At 44.0% G+C, this 20,046-nt stretch overlaps 1 protein-coding gene across 2 annotated transcripts in view; it reads right to left on the reverse strand.

Annotated features, from left to right (window-relative positions):
• ttn.1 (titin, tandem duplicate 1) overlaps positions 1 to 20,046 on the reverse strand; it is a 166,286-nt gene that overhangs the window by 34,001 nt on the left and 112,239 nt on the right. For both annotated transcript variants that reach the window (XM_029702492.1, XM_029702491.1), the window contains 6 exons: positions 19,867 to 19,971; positions 19,431 to 19,625; positions 18,918 to 19,214; positions 18,220 to 18,807; positions 17,812 to 18,114; positions 109 to 17,616 (listed from right to left, as the gene is read on the reverse strand). In XM_029702492.1, coding sequence (XP_029558352.1) covers positions 109 to 17,616; positions 17,812 to 18,114; positions 18,220 to 18,807; positions 18,918 to 19,214; positions 19,431 to 19,625; positions 19,867 to 19,971 — 18,996 coding nt within the window. The remainder of the gene's footprint in view (positions 1 to 108; positions 17,617 to 17,811; positions 18,115 to 18,219; positions 18,808 to 18,917; positions 19,215 to 19,430; positions 19,626 to 19,866; positions 19,972 to 20,046) is intronic.

The raw sequence follows: 20,046 nt of genomic DNA on the forward strand, positions 1-20,046 counted from the left end.
AAATATTAAGAACAAAAGTTATAAACAATCAAGATTGTATGGGGTAATTTCTTCATGCAAGTATCAAACAGATAGCAAAATAACATACAAAGTAAAGAAATGTCAAACCTGTAATCTTTGTTCCATTCTTGGGGATAGCAGCTACACCCACTCCGAATTCGTTTTCTCCCATGACTCTGAAGTAATAGAAGGCTCCCTCTTGTAAATCTTCCACTTTGTAGGACAACGCGTGGCAGTTGTTGGTCACACACACCCATGCCTTTTTGCTGGCTTCACGTTTCTCAACATGGTAGGCCTTCACAGCATCACCTCCATCATTTTCTGGGGCTTCCCATGTAATGGTAGCAGTGTCTTTGGTGACATCCTTAACAACTACATTAAGTGGTGGTCCAGGAGAGTCAAGAACCTTTACAACTATTGGTAATGTTACTGGGTCACCAATGCCACTCTCTAATGTTACAGTGTACTGTCCAGAGTCATTTCTTGTTGCCGTTTCAATTGTCAGTGAAGTGCAGCTGTGATTTGTTTCAATGGTTGCTCTTGCCTTGAGGTCTACTTCCTCCTTGCTCCATTCTACTGACGGTGCAGGTTTTCCCTTATACGGTACAGTCAGAGTGAATGAGTTGCCATGCTTGACAATCAATGTCTTGCGCATTTCTATGTCAACATCAAACATAGGCTCCACAGTTCTATCCATTGCTGCAATAGGCTCAGAAATTGGACTTTGCTCGCTTTCACCAATCTTGTTTATTGCCTTAACAGCAAACTCATATTCTTCATCTGCTGTAAGTCCAGAGACAGTGAACTCCATGCTCTTTATGTTCTGAATGGCCACTGTCCATTCCTCGTCCTTAAGTTTCTTATACTCCACACTGTATCCAAGGATTGGAGCTCCACCATCTTCTAGTGGCTTGTTCCAAATGATGGAGATTGAACTCTTGGTTGAATCAACAACCTTTGGTTTACTTGGTGGATCTGGCTCGACCTGTTCATCTTCAGCCCTAAACGATGGGCATGCTTCACTTGGAGGACTCAAACCAGCAGCGTTTTCAGCAAACACGCGGAACACATATTCATATCCTTTTCGTAGTTTAGTTGCTATGGTTGTCAATTCAGTCACAAGCTCTCTGTTCACACGGACCCAGAGTAGACCTGCCGTGTCACGCCTTTCAATTACATATCCAGTAATTTCACTGCCTCCATCTGAAACAGGTTTCTGCCAGACAAGTTTCATCTCCTCACTGGATACCTCCGTGATCTCACAATTTGTGGGAGCAGATGGTTTTGTGAATGGATCAGCCACTTTGACGACCTCACTCTCAAGGGTCTCGCCAAGTCCATACTTATTGACGGCCATGACCCTGAAGATGTATTCATTACCCTTGAGGAGATTTGTGACCTTGAAGTGTGTCCTGTTCAGATCTGCATTCACCACTGTCCAAGCAAGACGGCTTGTTTCACGTTTCTCAACAACGTAGTGTGTGATATCTGCGCCGCCTGCTTCTTGAGGAGGACCCCATGCTAAATTGACATCTTCTGCTGTAATGCCTGTAGTCGCCAGGGGGCCAGCGGGAGGTCCTGGCTTATCCAGGATCACAACGTCCACTGGTGTAGATACTGTTCCGGCAACATTTTGCAGAGTCAAAGTATATTGTCCAGAATCACGCCTTATGCAGTCCTTCACAATTACTGATGTGCTGGTATCTGTTGCAAGAATCTGAATTCTGGCCCTGAGCTCGATCTCTTTGCCATCTTTTTTCCATGATGCTACTGGCAGTGGACGACCAGCGATATCTGCATTGATTTTAAGAACATCTCCTGCTTTCACAACTACAGCAGCTCTGTACTTCACATCCATCATGATACGTGGTGGATCCACATCATCCTTGACTGTGATTGAACCAGTGGAATAAGATGGGTCACTGAAGCATCCAGCAGCATTCTTTGCAATGACACGGAAGTCATACTGCTGGTCCTTGGTAAGGCCTGTGACGTCATAGTAGGTTTCCACCACGTTGGTGAAGTTACACCTCATCCAGCGGCCTTCTGGGAGATCTCTGCGTTCAATAATGTAACCAGTAACCTTGGCTCCCCCATCGTACTCTGGCTTCGTCCAAGCGAGGGATACCGATGTTCTTGTGATACCTGTCACTGTTGGCTCGCCAGGGGGATCGCATGGATCTCTTGCAGAAACAGCCTCACATGCTTTGCTGCATTTTCCAATTCCAGCAATGTTTTCAGCGTAAACGCGGTATTCGTACCCCATGCCCTCTTCAATGCCAGTCACTTTGTATTCTGTATCTTTGATGAGACCTCTGTTCATCTTGTTCCAGATGATGCTGGTTCTCTCCTTTCGCTCCAAATGATATCCAAGAACTGTGCTGCCTCCGTCGTTGACTGGCTCATTCCATGTGACAAGCATGTAAATCTTGGTTGCATGTACCACTTTAGGTGTCGATGGTGGGCCAGGTAGCTTGAAGTTATACTGGGCTGTAATTCCACGGGAATCTGTATGTTGACTTTTTCCATAACGATTTACAGCATAGATACGGAACTGGTATTCAGCACCCTTTGTCAATCGGGAGGCTTTAATTGCTGTTGTTGCAACATTGGCTGAGACCATTTGCCAATCTGTTGCGTTTGTATCTCTCTTCTCTACAATGTAGTTGTTGATGCAGCAACCACCATCATACTCTGGTGGAGCCCATGACAATGAAATACTGTCTGAAGTTACAGCAGTTGGTTTGATAGCAGTTGGTGGACCAGGTTTGTCAAGGACAATAATTCCAATCTCTGCTACTTTCATTCCACCTGGGTTTGCGGCAGTGATTTCATATTTTCCGACATGTTCTCTGCCCGCCTCCTTTATAATAATTTTGGATGAGGTCTTGGTATTCAGAATTGTCAATGAGCTTGTTTGCTTCAAAGGAAGGCCATGATGTTTCCATGCAATAACAGGTTTAGGTCGGCCCCTAACTGGGATTTCAACTGTAAGATCACCTCCAGCCTTCACACTGTAAGTGTTGAATAACACCTCAATTGAGGGTTCAATAGCAATGTCTTTTGTTGTCACAGGTAGACCAAGTTCCTTTGGTACACTCTTTCCCTTCTCGTTGATTGCAATGACTCTGAATGAATATGCGTCACCTGCTACTAGGTTTGCAATAGTTGTTTCCAGGATTTTGACTGTGCATGAAGTATTCCACTTCTGGGTACCCTTGTCATCCTTACCTTGCACCTCAACGTTGTAGCACATTACTTTGCTTCCACCATCATGAGCTGGCTTTTCCCAGGCAAGTGATACACTGTTTTTCGTGAGATCTGTAACTCTGACATTTCGTGGTGGCATAGGCACTTCAGAAACTTTAATTGGGTTTTTGGTTTCAGCCATCAACCCAATGCCATACTCATTTACAGCACATACACGGAAGTAGAAAATGCATCCCTCTGGCAACTCATCAATCTTGAAGGAATTAGATAAGCAGTTAGTTGTCACGGCAGTGTAAGCCTTTCTAGTGGATTCTCGCTTCTCCACAATGTAATTGGTTATTTTTGATCCACCGTCTGTGAGTGGTGTTTCCCAAACAAGATTCACAGAATCTTTTTTGATATCTTTGACTGCAAAGGCCTGTGGAGCACTTGGTGTGTCCAACACTCTGACGTTGATAAGTGCAGATTTTTCACCAGTGTTATTCTCAAGGTTCAATGTGTATTTGCCACTGTCGAATCGGTTTACATTGTCAATTACAAGCATAGTATATGAGCTTGTGGATTCTATCATGACACGTTCTGTCAGCTCGCCGTCCAACTTTGCCCATTTAACTTCAGGTTCAGGTCTTCCTCTGATTGTGACAAACAGACGCAGAGATCCACCTGCACGGACAGAGACAACCTTCCTGAGGTTGGCATCCAGTTCAATCTCTGGTGCCTCAACTCTTTCTGCAGCAATCACAGTGCCATGGATATCTGCAGGCTCACCAACTCCCTCTGAATTGATAGCACAGACACGGAATTTGTATTCTAGCCCTGCCTTCAAGTCCTTAATAGTGAGGTGTGTCGCCTGGATGCCAGTTGGGGGTGTACAAATTGTCCATTCATACTCCTTAGGAGGTTCTTTCACCTCTTCTACAGCTGCTGCTTCCACTTCCTCCTCTTCTTCCGAATACTCTTCTTCTGCTGCTGCTTCTTCTTTCCTTTTCTTTTCCTCTTCCATTGCTTTCCTCTCCTCTTCTGTCACCTCTCTCATTTCAACAATGTACCCTTTGATGTATGCTCCACCGTCAGAAGCGGGTTTGCCCCAAGTCAAGGACACAGTCGAGCTGGTGTGATCTGTCACCTTAGGATGGTGTGGTGGTCCAGGTGCTGTTGTAGCATTGCATGCTCTGTAGAACAGGGAGAGTTCGCTCAGATCTCCCACTCCAGCTTCGTTCTCTGCAGAAACACGATATTCATAGAAATGACCATCCAAAAGCCCAGTGACTTTGAAGTGTAGATCAGTCAATGGCTGCCGGTTGCATTTGGTCCACCTTACACCATCTTTGTCACGTTTCTCAAGATGGTAGCAGTTAATTTCTGCTCCACCATTGTTCTCTGGCTTTGACCATGATAGGACCATAGAATCCTTTGTTATTTGACTTGCTTCAGGTGTTCCGGGTGCACTTGGAGGCTTGTATGGATTGCGTGCAGTTACTGCCTCACACTCCAAAGGATCACCAATGCCATATTTGTTCACAGCCCTAACCCTGAAGATATATTCGTTCAATTCAAGTAGGTTGATCACTTTGAAATTTGTAGCTTGAATATTTGCGTTAACCACAGTCCAGGATAACCGACTGGTCTCTCTCTTTTCCAGAATATAGTGACTTATAGGTGCACCACCATCCAGAGAGGGATCAGTCCAAGAAAGGAAGCATCTGTCGGCGGTCAGTCCAGTGACTCTCAGTGGTCCAGTGGGTGCACCTGGTTTATCAAGGACCTTCACAGTGATTGGGATTGTCTTTACCCCACCGATATTGGTGAGACTGAGGTCATAGTTTCCACTATCTAACCTTGTGCAGTCCTTGATATGCATAGCTGCACGTTTCTGTGTAGTTTTCACTTCAATTCGAAGAGCTTTGTCCATTTGCTTTCCTTCCTTCAACCATAAGACCTCAGGAGCGGGTTTGCCATAGATGTCAGCATCCAAAACTAAGTTGTCCCCAGCATTAACAACAATGACATCCTTGTATTTAGGATCCATTGAGGCTCTTGGTGCTTCAATCTCATCTGTGGCAGTAATGGGTCCAGTGCTGTCAGAAGGCTCACTGAAAATACCAGCGGCATTTCTTGCAATCACTCTGAACTCATATTGTTCATTTTCTGTCAAGCCAGAGATGGAAAATTCTGTCTCAATGACATTTGTGAAGTTGGCTCTCATCCAGCGACCCTCAATGTTGGCTAGATCTCTCCGCTCCACAATATATCCTGTGATTTTACTGCCTCCATCATACAGTGGCTTAGTCCATTGTATCACAATGTGGTTCTTGGAGATAACAGTAGCCTCAGGGGTACCTGGTAGATCAACTGGATCTCGAGCAACGAATGATTCCGATATTTTGGATGCTCTGCCAATGCCAACAATGTTTTCAGCATAGACCCTGTATTCATATCCAATGTCCTCCTCAAGATTACATATCTTGAAAGAGGTATCAGCGATGAGGGCTTTGTTGAGTTTTGTCCACATAATGCTGGTTCTTTCTTTAGATTCAAGATGGTATCCAATAACCGCACTACCACCATCATTGACTGGCTCATTCCATTCAATAATCATTTGATCCTTTGTTGCAGATTTGATGTATGGAGTTCCGGGTGGTCCTGGGGATTTGTATGGATATTGCACCAGAATTGATTTTGTGTCCAAAGGAGCGCCCTTTCCATATCTATTCTCAGCACAGATTCTGAAACAGTACTCTGCGCCAGTTTTCAGCTTGGTTATTTTGATAGCTGTTCTAGCAAGTTGTGCATTCACACTTTGCCATGTTGTTTGTGTTGTATCTCGTCTTTCCACATTGTAATGCTTTACTTGACATCCGCCTGTGTACTCCGGGGCTCCCCATGAAAGACTGACAGAGTTATTGCTTACTTCAAGGACTTTAATGGGTCCGGTTGGTGGACCAGGTTTGTCAAGGATTGTGATTCCTATGTCTTCAGAGAATGAGCCAGCTGTGTTAGTTGCCGTAATGGTATACTTTCCAAAGTCGTCCTTACATGCCTCAGTAATTTTAATGGTAGCAGTTGTTGCTGTGTTTATCACATTCACTCTTGTTGTCATTTTCAATGGCAGACCCTCTTTCTTCCAAACAATTTGGGGTTTCGGCCTACCAAACACTGGGATTTCTACTATCAGATCGTCACCAGCTTTGACGGTGTAGGTGTTGAACATGAGTTTTAAGCTTGGTTCAATAGTCATGTCATTTGCAACAACTGGCATAGCCAGTGCTTTAGGCTCACTCTTTCCCTTCTCATTGTAAGCTATGATACGGATCAGATACTCCTGTCCAGCAGTAAGTCCAGTGACTGTGCCATGACAATCACCCTTTGTGGATGTTGCAACACCCCATTTGTCCCCTCCCTTTTGCTGCATCTCAACTAGGTAACCAGTAATTCTGCTTCCACCATCATGCTCTGGTTTTTCCCATCCGAACGATGCACTGACTTTAGTAACATCAGTCAAGAAGATCTTTCCGACTGGAAGAGGCACCTCAGAGGCCTTTGTTGCAAGCTTTGTTTCAGTCGACGATCCAATTCCATATTCGTTCTCAGCCATAACTCTGAAGTAATACATAGCCCCCTCAACAAGGTTTTCAACCTTGTAGGTTGTTTTGTTGACCTTGGTTGTTACATTTGCAAAAGCTTTCCTGATTGATTCACGTTTGTCAACAACATAATTCTTGATTTTCGCTCCGCCATCAGTAAGAGGGGCATCCCAAACAAGAGTTATGGAGTCTTTCTTGATCTCTGTCAGTTTGAGATTCAGAGGGGCACCTGGTGTATCTAGCACTTTCACAGTTACAAATTCAGAAACGGTACCACTGCTGTTCTTCACAGTCACATTGTACTTTCCAGAATCACTTCTGTCACAAGAGTCAATGGAAAGCTGAGTATAGTTGAGACCTTTCTCAACCACTGCTTTCTCTTGCAATTCTTGTTCTTCCTCCACTTCTTCAACCTTCTTCAGCTTACACCACTTAATCTCTGGCGTTGGTCTGCCTTTGAATGGTACATTGATTCTCACAGATCCTCCAGCACGCACCACAATTCCTTTCCTCAATTCCGAGTCCAGTTGAATTTCTGGATCCTCTACCTTCTCCTCTGGTTTAGATGTTCCAGATACAGCAGCTAGTTCGCCAACACCCAGTTTGTTGATAGCACAGACCTGGATCTGATATTCCTGGCCCTCTGTAAGTTTTGTGATTTCGAATTTATTGACTCGCAGGCCTGTCGGTGGAGTGCACATTGTCCATTCCTCCTCCTCAGCTTTGCAAATTTCTACAATGTATCCCTGGATAGGACTGCCACCATCATTGAGAGGCTTTCCCCATGCGACTGTGATGGAGCTCTTTGTGGTATCAATCACATGTGCATGTGTGGGTGCCCCAGGTTTGTACTTGGGATCACAGGCCTTAAAGTATGATGTTGGTAGACTTGGCTCACCAACACCAGCTGCATTTTCAGCAGATACTCTAAACTCATATTCATGATCTGATGTCAGACCTGTTACTCTGAAAGATAGGTCTGTGACCTTTTGCCTGTTGCATTTGGTCCATTTAACTCCAGCTCTGTCTTTCTTCTCAATGATGTAAGTAGTAATGTCACTTCCCCCATCGGTCTCTGGTGCAGAGTAGCAGACAGTCATGGAATCCCGGGCAATGTTCGTTACATCATTAACATGTGGTGCGCCAGGGACAACAAATGGATTTTTCATTATTACTGCTGAAGACTCCACATGTTCACCAATGCCATAACTGTTGATAGCCATGACACGGAAAATATACTCATTGCCCTCCAGGAGACTAGTTACTTTATACACTGTGGTCTCACAGCTGTTAGAAACCATAGTCCAAGCAAGACGACTGGTTTCACGCCTCTCAATGAGGTAGTGTGTGATGTTGCTGCCTCCATCATGTAGTGGGGCACGCCATGACAGAGTACATTTGTCACAAGCGACTCCAGTGACATGGAGGGAACCTACAGGTGGTCCTGGTCTGTCTAGTACAGTCACCTTGAATGGAACTAACTCTGATCCAGCAACATTTGTCAGGACAAGTTTGTAATTTCCACCGTCAACTCTGACAGAATCCTTCACAACTATCATTGCGATGCTTTCTGTATTTTTGATCTCCAATCTCATTGTATTCTTTTCAATTTCCACATCATCCTTGAACCACTGGATTGTGGGTACTGGCTTTCCATGTACATCAGCATCAAGTTTGAATGTGTCTCCTGCATTGATAATGATCGTTTTGGTGAACGCAGGATCAATAGAATATCTTGGCGCTTCCACCTCATCGTTTGCTGTTATAGGTCCACTGTTATAAGATGGCTTGCTGAATGTTCCAACTGCATTCTTAGCAATGACTCTGAAGTCATACTGTGCATCAGCAGTTAGTCCAGTAGCAGTAAACCTGGTCTCAATAACGTTGGTAAAGTTTGCCTTCATCCAGCGTCCCTCTGGAAGGTCCCGTTTCTCAACAACATAACCAGTAATCACACTTCCTCCATCATATTCTGGCTTTGTCCATTCAATGGTGATGGACTCTTTGTTTACAATGATAGCCTCTGGGGTGCCAGGAGGATCACAAGGATCACGTGCAACGCATCCCTCTGAAATTTTGCTGCATCTACCAATACCAACGATATTTTCAGCATAAACTCTGAATTCATATTCAACAGCCTCCTCTAAGGGACCGGTTTTGTAAGTGGTGTCTTTAACGAGTGACTTGTTAAGCTTAGTCCAGAGGATGCTGTTTCTCTCTTTCCTTTCAAGGTGATAGCCTAGAACAGAACTACCTCCATCTGCGACTGGTTCATGCCACTCCACAACCATATATTCCTTGGAGAGAGATGCAATGAATGGAGTGCCGGGTGGGCCAGGTTCTTTGTAAGGGTACTTTATAGTCAAAGGATGTGAGTCCAAACCGTAACTCTTGCCATATCGATTTTGAGCAATGATTCTGAATTGATATTCAGCCCCAGTTTTCAGCCTTTGCACCTTGAGCGTAGTTCTTGCCACAGAGGCAGCAACATTCTCCCAAGTTGTGGTGGTTGTGTCTCTCTTCTGAACAATGTAATTTGAAATCTGGCAGCCACCAGAATACTTTGGTGGACCCCAAGAAATAGTTGCAGTGTTAATAGTAACTTCATCAAACTTTACAGGTCCACTTGGTGGGCCAGGTTTATCAAGAGCAATGATTTCAATTGTTGCATTCTTTTCCCCAACTACATTAGTAACATTAATGCCATACATTCCGCCATCTTCTCCTGTAGCCTCTGTGATACTTAGAGTTGTGCTATCTGGTGTGTTACTGATTTTAACCCTTGAGGTGTGGAGTAGGATTGATCCATCCTTTGTCCATTTAACTGCTGGTTTAGGACGTCCTACGATCGGGATTTCAACCTTGAAGTCTTTACCAACCCGAACACTGTAATTGCTAAATACAGGTCTAACATCAGGCTCGATAACAAGGTCCTTTGCTGTCACTGGAAGTGCAAGTTCCCTTGGGTCACTCTTTCCTTTGTCATTGATAGCAAACACTCTGAAAAGATATTCTTCACCCGGATTTAGATTGTTGACAACAGACTCCATTGCTCTGACAGTTGCAACGCCTGACCATTTCTCAGAGCCTTTAGGTTGTATCTCTAGCAGGTACTGAATGATTCTACTTCCACCATCATGCTCAGGCTTCTCCCAGGCAAGAGAGATGCTTGTCTTGGTTTGGTCAACAACACTCAGTTTTCGTGGGATTTGGGGTACCTCTGAGGCTTTGATGGGATCAACGGTTGCTGTAGGCAAGCCAACACCATGCTCATTTTCAGCAAGGACTCGGAAATAATAATTGCAACCCTCTTGAAGGTTCTCAACCTTGTATGATAATTTGTGGCAGTTTGTCACCACAGCTGCATAGGCTTTCCTGGTGCTTTCCCGCTTCTCAACAATATAGTTTCTGATTTTAGCTCCTCCATCCAACACAGGGGCATCCCATGTAAGTGTCACTGATTCACCAGTGATATCTTTCACTTTGAGGTTGATTGGGGCACTAGGTGTGTCAAGAACTCTAACGCTAATTAAAGCAGATTTTTCACCACTGGCGTTCTCTGCAGAAACAGTGTATTTTCCACTGTCAAATCTGTTGACATTGTCAATCACAAGGGACGTGTAACTACTTGTCACTTCAACTTGTGCATTCTCCTTAATTGGACCTTCATCCTTTCCCCATTTGACTTCAGGTTGAGGGCGCCCTCTGATAGGAATGAACAGTCTGAGGGAACATCCAGCCTTAATGTTCACAACCTTTCTCAGGTCTGGGTCAATGTCCAGATCTGGTTCCTCAACCCTCTCCTCGACAAGAATGATTCCAGAGACATCTGAATGGTCTCCAACACCAAGCTTGTTAACAGCACAAACTCTGAACTTGTACAAATGCATTTCCTCCAATTGTCTAACTTCAAATCTTGTTTGTTTGATGCCACTTGGTGGAGTACAGATTGTCCACACCTCAGCAGGTTCTTCCTCTGTAGCTCCTTTTTCTGTGGGTTCTGCCTTGGAAGGTGCTGCGTCTGCAGGTGCTGCTTCGGCGGGCTTTGGCTCGGTGGGTGCTGCCTCAGCAGGTGTTGCCTCAGCTGCTCCTTTTTCAGCGAGTGCTTCCTCTCCCTCAGCAGCTGGTGTCTTAGTGGCTGGTTCCACAACGATGGATCGCTTAGTGAGAGATGCAGGAGATGGCACTTCGCATTTCTCCACAATGTATCCTTGAATCTCACATCCTCCGTCATATATAGGTTTGCCCCATGACAGGAAAACTGAAGTTTTGCTTATGTCAGTTACTTTAGGATTAACTGGTGCACCTGGTCTGAAGATTGGATCCAAAGCCTTGTAGAAAACTGTTGGGGAACTTGGCTCTCCAACTCCAGAGACATTCTCAGCCAGAACTCTAAATTCATAAATATGACTTTCCATAAGTCCGGTGACTTTGTAGGTTAAGTCGGTAACTGTCTTCCTATTGCATCTGGTCCATCTCACACCCTCCTTATCGTGCTTCTCAATAATGTATCCAATAATATTACTGCCACCATCATATCCAGGAGCCTCCCAGGTAATCACCATTGAATCCTTTTTGACATCCGAAACCTCCAACCTACTTGGTGAATCTGGGGGAACGAATGGGTCTTTGACAGTCACAGCAATTGATTCCAGACCCATACTAAGTCCAAATTTGTTTACTGCCTGGACTTTGAAAATGTACTCATTTCCCTCCAAGAGTTTTGTAACCTTCAGATAATTTGACTCACACTTATTATCAACAACAGTCCAAACTAATCTGCTTGTCTCCCTTCTCTCTACAATGTAATGAGTGATTTTACTGCCGCCATCATATAGTGGGGATTTCCAAGCAAGGCAACATTGATCATTTGTGATGCCAGTGACAGAGATAGGACCTTGTGGTGCCCCAGGTTTATCCAGAACAACCACATTGATCTTCACTGACTTCTCGCCTCCTGGATTCTTCAGAAGTAAAGTGTACTTGCCTCCATCTTCAAGTTTAGCCTCTTTGACAGTCAACAATGTGGTGCTGTCTGTATTTTTTATGTCTCTGGTGATAGTGTTTGCAAGGGGTGCCTCATGGCCATGCTTCATCCAGAGGATTTCGGGTATTGGACTACCATGAACATCGGCATCGATTTTGAAGCCATCTCCAGCATTAACATAAACCGTTTGTGTGAACTGTGGGTCAATGCTAATACGAGGAGGGTCGATTTCATCTTTAGCAGTAATTGGTCCAGTGCTGTATGAGGGAAGGCTGAAAACACCTGCTGCGTTTCTTGCAATAACACGGAACTCATATTTCTGGTTCTCCACAAGGCTGGTTGCCACATACTCGGTTTCAATGATATTTGTGAAGTTGGTTTTGTTCCAGCGGCCCTCTGGCAATTCTTTCTTCTCTACAATATAGCCGGTGACGTTGGCACCACCATCATACTCTGGCTTTGTCCATGTGATTGTTACAGAATCCTTTGTTATCTTAGTAGCCTCAGGATCTCCGGGGGGATCGCAAGGATCCCTAGAAATGTGACCTTCGGAAAGTTTGCTAACTTTTCCAATTCCCACAATGTTTTCAGCGTAAACTCTGAATTCATATTCCTGTCCTGGTTCCAGGCCAGTGGTCTTGTAAGATGTATCCTGGATAAGAGACTTATTGAGCTTCACCCAGAGAATACTGTTTCTCTCTTTGCGCTCAAGATGATATCCCAGCACAGTGCTTCCACCATCATTGACAGGCTCATTCCACACAACTACCATGCTATCCTTTGTGGAAGACTGTACAGATGGTGTTCCTGGAGGGCCTGGTAATTTGAATGGATACTCAGCAACAACAGACCCTGAGGTCAGAGATGGGCCCTTTCCATACCTGTTCTGAGCTGTCACCCTGAACTGGTACTCTGAACCATTTTTCAGCCTTGAAGCTTTAATCGTTGTTCTTGCATGATTTGGAGATACGACCAACCAAGTTTGTGTGGATGTGTCTCTCTTTTCTACAAGGTAGCTGTTGATTGTTGCACCACCATCATACTCTGGTGGAGCCCAGGAGAAAAGCACACTGTCAGTAGTAACAGCCTCAACTTTAATTGGGCCCTTTGGTGGTCCAGGTTTGTCAAGAACAACTACTGAGATGCATAAAGGTGTATCCCCAGCGGTGTTTGCGAGTATGATTCGGTACTGACCAACATCTTCTCTGCATGCCTCTTTGATTTGAAGATTGATCAGTTTATCTGATCCTCCAAAGTTAACTCTGGTGGTACGCTTCATAGGTAGATTGTCCTTTATGAATGAAATAGTTGCTCGTGGACGAGCAATAAACGGAATCTGTACTGTCAAATCCTCTCCTGCTAGAACACTGAATGTGTTGAACAACATTTTAGCTGATGGGACAATCACAAGATCTTTAGCAATCACTGGCACACCAATTTGACGTGGATCACTTGTTCCCTTTTCATTTCTTGCTGCTACACGGAACATGTACTCTTCACCTGGTGTCAGTCCAGGGACAACTGCTTCTAATGTTTTGACAATGGAAGACTGGACCCATTTCTCGGCACCTTTGCTCAGCATCTCAACAACATAGCATACCACTCTACTTCCTCCGTCATGCTCTGGTTTCTCCCAAGACAGGGTGGCACTAGTCTTGGTAACATCGGCGAGGGTGATTTTGGCAGGAGGCTGTGGTTTTTCAGAAACTTTAACTGATTCACGGGTTTCAATTGGTAGGCCAATTCCATATTCATTTTCAGCTAAAACTCTGAAGTAGTAGTTACATCCCTCCTGCAGCTGGTCAACATTCCAGGTGTTCTTATGACAGTTAGAATTTACAGTGGCATATGCTTTCCTTGTTGATTCACGTTTTTCAACAATGTAGTTCTTAATCTTTGCTCCACCGTCATTTACTGGAGCATCCCAGATAAGAGTGACAGATTCTTTAGTGACACTGTTGATCTTGAGATTTTGTGGGGCAGCTGGGGTATCTAGCACTCTGACATTCACAGCAGCTGTTTTGGATCCATAACTGTTTTCTATTGTGAGCACGTACTTGCCACTGTCAAATCGGTTGACATTTTCCACCACCAGTGATGTGTAAGAAGTTGTGCTTTCAATGGTTGCTCTCGTAATAGGTTCACCATCTTCTTTGGTCCATTTTGCCTCGGGTGATGGTCTTCCTCTGATAGGTACAAAAAGTCTCAATGTGTTACAGGCTCTGATATTCACAACCTTCTTTAGCTCTGCATCCAGGTCAAATTCCGGTGGAAGCAGCCTGTCTTGAGCTCTCGGTGTGCCAGGAATAGTTGCTTCCTCTCCAATACCCTCACTGTTTACGGCAGAAACTTGAATCATGCACTCTTTGTCCTCCTCTAAGTTCATAAGGGTAAACGATGTACCCATTAGTCCTCCAGGCGGAGTAACAATTGTCCATTCCTCCTCCCCAGGAACGCAGGTCTCCACAATGTATCCTGTGATTTCAGAACCACCATCATAATTTGGCTTGTTCCATGCAATCGTAATGGATGACTTGGTTGTGTCCACGACTCTTGGGTTGCCTGGAGGGCCTGGTTCGTAGAGGGTGTCAGTAGCCTTGTAGAAAGGACTTGAATTGCTTGGTAAGCTTAATCCAGCTGCATTCTCTGCAAGAATTCTGAATTCATATTCATGTGTTACTAGAAGCCCAGTTACCTTGAACTGCAAGTCTTTTACTTTCTTCTTGTTGCATTTTACCCAGCGAAGACCAATCTTGTCTTTCCTTTCAATATTATAGTTTGTGATTGGAGTTCCACCATCGTACTCAGGAGCCTTCCACATAAGAATCATTGAATCCTTAGTGATTATTGTTACTTCAGGATCCTTTGGAGGATCTGCTGGCACCCATGGATTATTTGCAATAGTTGGCGCAGATTCTAGAGGCTCTCCGACTCCATATTTGTTGACTGCCATTACTCTGAATATGTACTCATTTCCTTTGAGTAACTTGTTCACCTTAAATTGGGTAACAGTTAAGCCTGAGGCCGAATTTGTCCATGCAAGCCTGCTTGATTCACGCTTTTCAATCACGTAATGGTCAATCTCTGCACCACCATCATCTGCGGGTGGAGCCCATTCCAAAATACAGTTGTCAGATGTGATATCTGACACCACCAGCGGTCCTCCAGGTGGACCTGGCCTGTCAAGAACTTTGACATTAAAGATATGCTTGGCAAACCCGCCAACATTTGTGGCAGTCAGAACAAATTCACCTCCATCTCTTCTTAACGAGTCTTTGTTAATCAGAGTTGTTGTTAAGTCAGTCATTTTAATTGTCAATTTCATCGTATTTTCAATGTCCTTTCCACCCTTGGTCCACACCATGGATGGTAGTGGTTGGCCTGCAACATCTGCATCAAGTTTGAAGTTTTCCCCTGCTTTCAGTAGAATCACATCCTTGAATTTGGCATCAACCATGATTCGTGGTTCCACAATATCATCTGTGCAGGTGATGGGATCCGTTGGCTCAGATGGTTCACTTACTGAACCAGCTGCATTTTTGGCAAGTACACGGAATTCATAGGCCTCATTCTGAGTTAACCCACTTACAGTGAAAGTGGTCTCAATGATGTTTGTGAAGTTGGCCCTCATCCAACGACCAGCTGGTAAGTCTCTCTTTTCCACAACGTAGCCGGTAATCTTGAACCCACCATCATATTCAGGCTTTGTCCATTGAATTGTTACTATATTCTTGGAAACAAAGATTGGCTCTGGTTGACCTGGTGGATCCACTGGATCAAGGGCTAGCATTGCTTCTGAAGCCTTGCTTGGTTTACCAATTCCAGCCATGTTTTCAGCAGTGACGCGGAATTCATATGCAACTCCATCTTCCAGTCCACTTGATTTGAATTGATTATCTTTCACCATGGATTTGCTGATCTTTTGCCAGAGGATACTGCTCCTCTCTTTCCTCTCAATGTGATATCCAATGACTTCACTTCCACCATCATAAACAGGTTCATTCCAGCCAATTGTCATTGTGTCTTTGGTAAAGGCCACAACCTTTGGAGTACTAGGTGGCCCAGGGGGTTTGAATGGATATGCAGCAACCACTGACTCTGAGATGATTGGTTGACCAGCACCATATCTGTTTTTAGCTTTGACTCTGAACTGGTATTCCGCACCAGTCTTCAGACGAGTAGCTTTAAATATTGTACGGATTACTGATGATGTCAATTCTACCCATGACGTTCCTGTAGTTTCCCTTAATTCAACAATGTAATTGTTGATTGGTACACCTCCATCATTCTCAGGTGTTCCCCAAGAGATGACAGCATAGGTACGGGAGATTTCATCTATTTTTATTGGTCCCTTTGGAGGTCCAGGGACATCGTGCACTTTTACTATGATGGTATCTGTCACTGAGCCAACTATGTTCTTCCCTGTCATGCCATAATGTCCTGTGTCACTCCTTATGCATTCTGTTATATTCAGGATACTTGTGGTTGCAGTACGTTCAGTGATTATTCTTGGGGTTATCTTGAGGTGCTGACCATCTTTCGTCCATGAAACAGTTGGTTTTGGACGTCCCATAACTGGTATCTCAACTTTAATCTCATCTCCTGCCCTGGCAATGACAATTTTCTGGCATATTCCACGCAGGTCAAATTCTGGCATTGTTATTGTTTCCTTGATAGTAACAGGCTTGCTGTCACAAGGACCACTTCTTCCAGAGTGGTTTACAGCCATGACACGGAATATATACTGTTCATTTTCATTCAGGTTCTTCACTATGAAGTCCATAGTCTTGACAGTTGTCACATGGGACCACTGGTCTCCTCCCTTCTTTTGAGCTTCAAGGACATATCCAGTAACTCTACTACCACCGTCATGTTTTGGCTTTGTCCATGCAAGACTGACAGAGGTCTTGGTGACATCTGTAGCATAAACGCTCTCAGGAGGTGTTGGTGCTTGAGATGCTCGAATTGGATCTGTCGTCTCAACCGACTCGCCAATTCCGTACTCATTTTCAGCCGATACTCTGAAATAATATTCTGACCCTTCTGCTAGATCAGGAATTCTAACTGTGCTATTTGGACAAACTGATATTATGGTGGAATATGCTTTGCGTGTTGACTCTCTCTTTTCAATTATATAGTTTGTTATCTTTGAACCACCATCGACAAGCGGCAGTTCCCATTGAAGAGTGATGCTCTCTTTGTCAATGTGCTTTGGCTTCAGATTAATTGGTGGTCCAGGTGAATCCAGAACTCTCACATTGACATGAGCAGTCTTCTCTCCTGCAGCATTCGTAAGGATCAAGTTGTATCTTCCTGCATCATTTCTTGTGCAGTCAGGGATGACAAGCATAGTGTATGACTCTGTGCTGTCAATGTTAGCACGTCCTTTGAGTGGTGCGTCTTCGCCCTTCGTCCAGGCTACTTCAGGAGCTGGGCGTCCTTTAATGGGCACAAATAAGCGGATGGAACATCCCGCCCTGACAACAAGGGTTCTTCTCAGCTCAACATCCAGTTCAAAGTCTGGCTCTTCTTCACGTTCAATAATTTCGACCAGTTCTTCAGTTTGAGCTGGTTCACCAACTCCCTCTGCATTCATTGCACTGACTCTGAAGTGGTATTTTGCTCCCACTTTCAAGTTAGGAACAACAAATTCTGTAATTCTCAGTGGAGCAGTTGGTGTGTCCTTGAACCATTCCTCTGCTCCATCTATTTTATGCTCAACAAAGTACCCTGTGACTTCAAGCCCACCATCTTCAAGTGGTTTCCCCCAGAAGAATGTTGCAGAAGTCTTTGTTGTATCTGTAATTCTTGGGTTGATTGGAGGTCCAGGTGCATCTAAAATAGTAATAGAAGTGATCAGTATATGATTAAAAGATAACATTAAGGCAAATCCCTATATATAATGATTCAATATTACAACAATGACAGAGATTAGATATCTAAAAGTGAAGTAAGTAAAGTGGAATGACTACGTAAATTTGACTACATAAAAGCAACGTATATGGATAGATGCAGATTTATTTTACTCACATTTAACAGTTTTGGTCGTAACAGACAATGATGGTTCACTTGGCTCTCCGAAGCCTGCTTTGTTCTCTGCAACCACCCTGAATTCATATTCAACTTTCTCTGTTAGTCCCGTTACTTCATATGAGAGTTCAGCAATGGACTTCTTCGCTGCCCTAACCCATCTCATGCCCTTTCTTTCTTTCTTTTCAACCATGTAGCCTGTGATGTCGGTACCACCATCATCAATCGGTCTTTTCCAGTTGATTTTGACATGGTGTCCTCCAATCTCTTCAATCTCTGGTTTTGATGGAGGACCAGGGGGACCTGCAAACAAAGTATATCACAGAATTTAGGATGCATTAGTGAAAATATACATAACCATGTTTCATTATTCAATCCAACTAAATGAAACAAGTCAGTTTTACATACCAAATTGGTCCACCATCTTAGCTGGCCCAGACACTGCTGCTTCTCCAGGACCATAGTGATTAACTGCCTTCACACGGAAGATGTATTCATTTCCCTGGATTAGCTTCTTGGCAATATAGTGGCAGTCAAGTACTTTTTCTGAAAGAATGGTCCAAAGGAGGCGGCTTGTTTCTCTCTTCTCCAGGGTGTAATATTTAACTGGACATCCACCATCTTCAGTTGGTGGTGTCCATGTCAGTGTGACCTTCTCAGACGAAACTCCACTGACCTCAATAGGACCCGGAGCTGCGGGAACGTCCAAAACCTTCACTTTCACAACTTCTTCTGTGACACCAAATGGATTGCTGGCTGTAATTGTGTATTCTCCAGAATCCGATCTCCCAGCGTATTTGACCGTCAATGTCGAGGATGTTGCAGTGGACTCAATCTGGCAGATATCTGAAGGCTTGAAGTATTTTCCACCCTTAGACCACACTGATGTTGGTGGGGGTTTGCCTACAATACTTGTTGCAGTTATGACGATGTGGTCACCCGCTCTGACTGTGAGTCCCTCCTTTACAGTGGAATCAATAGTGATGGTTGGTGCCTCTGTTGAATAAATCAATATAGTAATTACCTTCATGGTAGTAAACACACCACATTCTGTTACTTCATTTCATGATTAATAATACAATCATCAATATAAATATACATCTTACCGTATTCATCCTTGCACACAAGTGTATCTGTTTGTTCAGAGGGAGGGCTCAATGCTCCAGCGGCATTCTTTGCCCTGATTCTGAACTCAAACTTGCATCCCTCCTGCAGCTCTTTCACAGTGTATGCTGTGTCCACAACATTCACATTGTTAGCCTTTTGCCAGATCTTGGAAGGCAAATCACGTTTTTCCACAATGTAGCCTGTCAGTCTGTGTCCACCATCGTACTTGGGCTCAGTCCACTGAAGTGTTACAGTACTTCTTGTGATGCTGATCACATCAGGTTTTCCAGGGGCATCTGATATACAAACAAGAAGGATGCTCAATGTGATTGTAGGACAAAACCTCCCACATTTATGTCATTGTTCACCGTTTTCTGGTCTCATGATTATTCCAGTGAAAATATTACAAAAACAAATTGCCAAGTGGACAAACTAGACACAATCCAATCTGGCCTATGGATGCCATGGGACACCTGAATGAACAATGAACCTTGAAAAAATATTCCACTTACCAATTGGATCCAAAGCAACATGCGCCTCAGTTGGTGGACTTGCTCTGCCAACACCGGCCAGATTCGTGGCCATGACTCTGAATTCATATTCCAGTCCTTCAGTTAAGCCGGTGACCTTGTGTTCTTTCATCTTAATGTCTCCCCCTGACCTCTTCCACAGCATGCTGTTCCTCTCCTTGAACTCAACATGGTAGCCTGAAATCACAAGGGTTCATAGATTGTTATGATTGTTATCAGAATAATTTTTATTCGCCAAGTACATGTACCAAGAATTTGACCTGGTGATGTTGTGCTGGCGTCCCCTTTCAATTAACCGAATACACTGACAGAATTTAGACAAATATACACAAAATCATTCACTTGACAACTCCCACAAGCATCAAGTCAGAAAACATAGAGTTGCTACTGTATGCTAAAAAATACACTTGTACTCTACCAGTAATTGGAGAGCCTCCGGTCTTCCTTGGGTCAGACCAGGCCAAGAATGATGAATCATGACGCATACTCATGATCACAGGTGCAGATGGTGCCTCAGGTACATCTGGAAAGGAGCGATAACATTACAATCAGTCAAGAATATCCAAATTACATCTGATGACAAAAAAATGATCTATAG

Source organism: Salmo trutta, chromosome 20, assembly GCF_901001165.1.
Source record: "Salmo trutta chromosome 20, fSalTru1.1, whole genome shotgun sequence".
In the NCBI taxonomy this organism is placed as follows: domain Eukaryota; kingdom Metazoa; phylum Chordata; class Actinopteri; order Salmoniformes; family Salmonidae; genus Salmo; species Salmo trutta.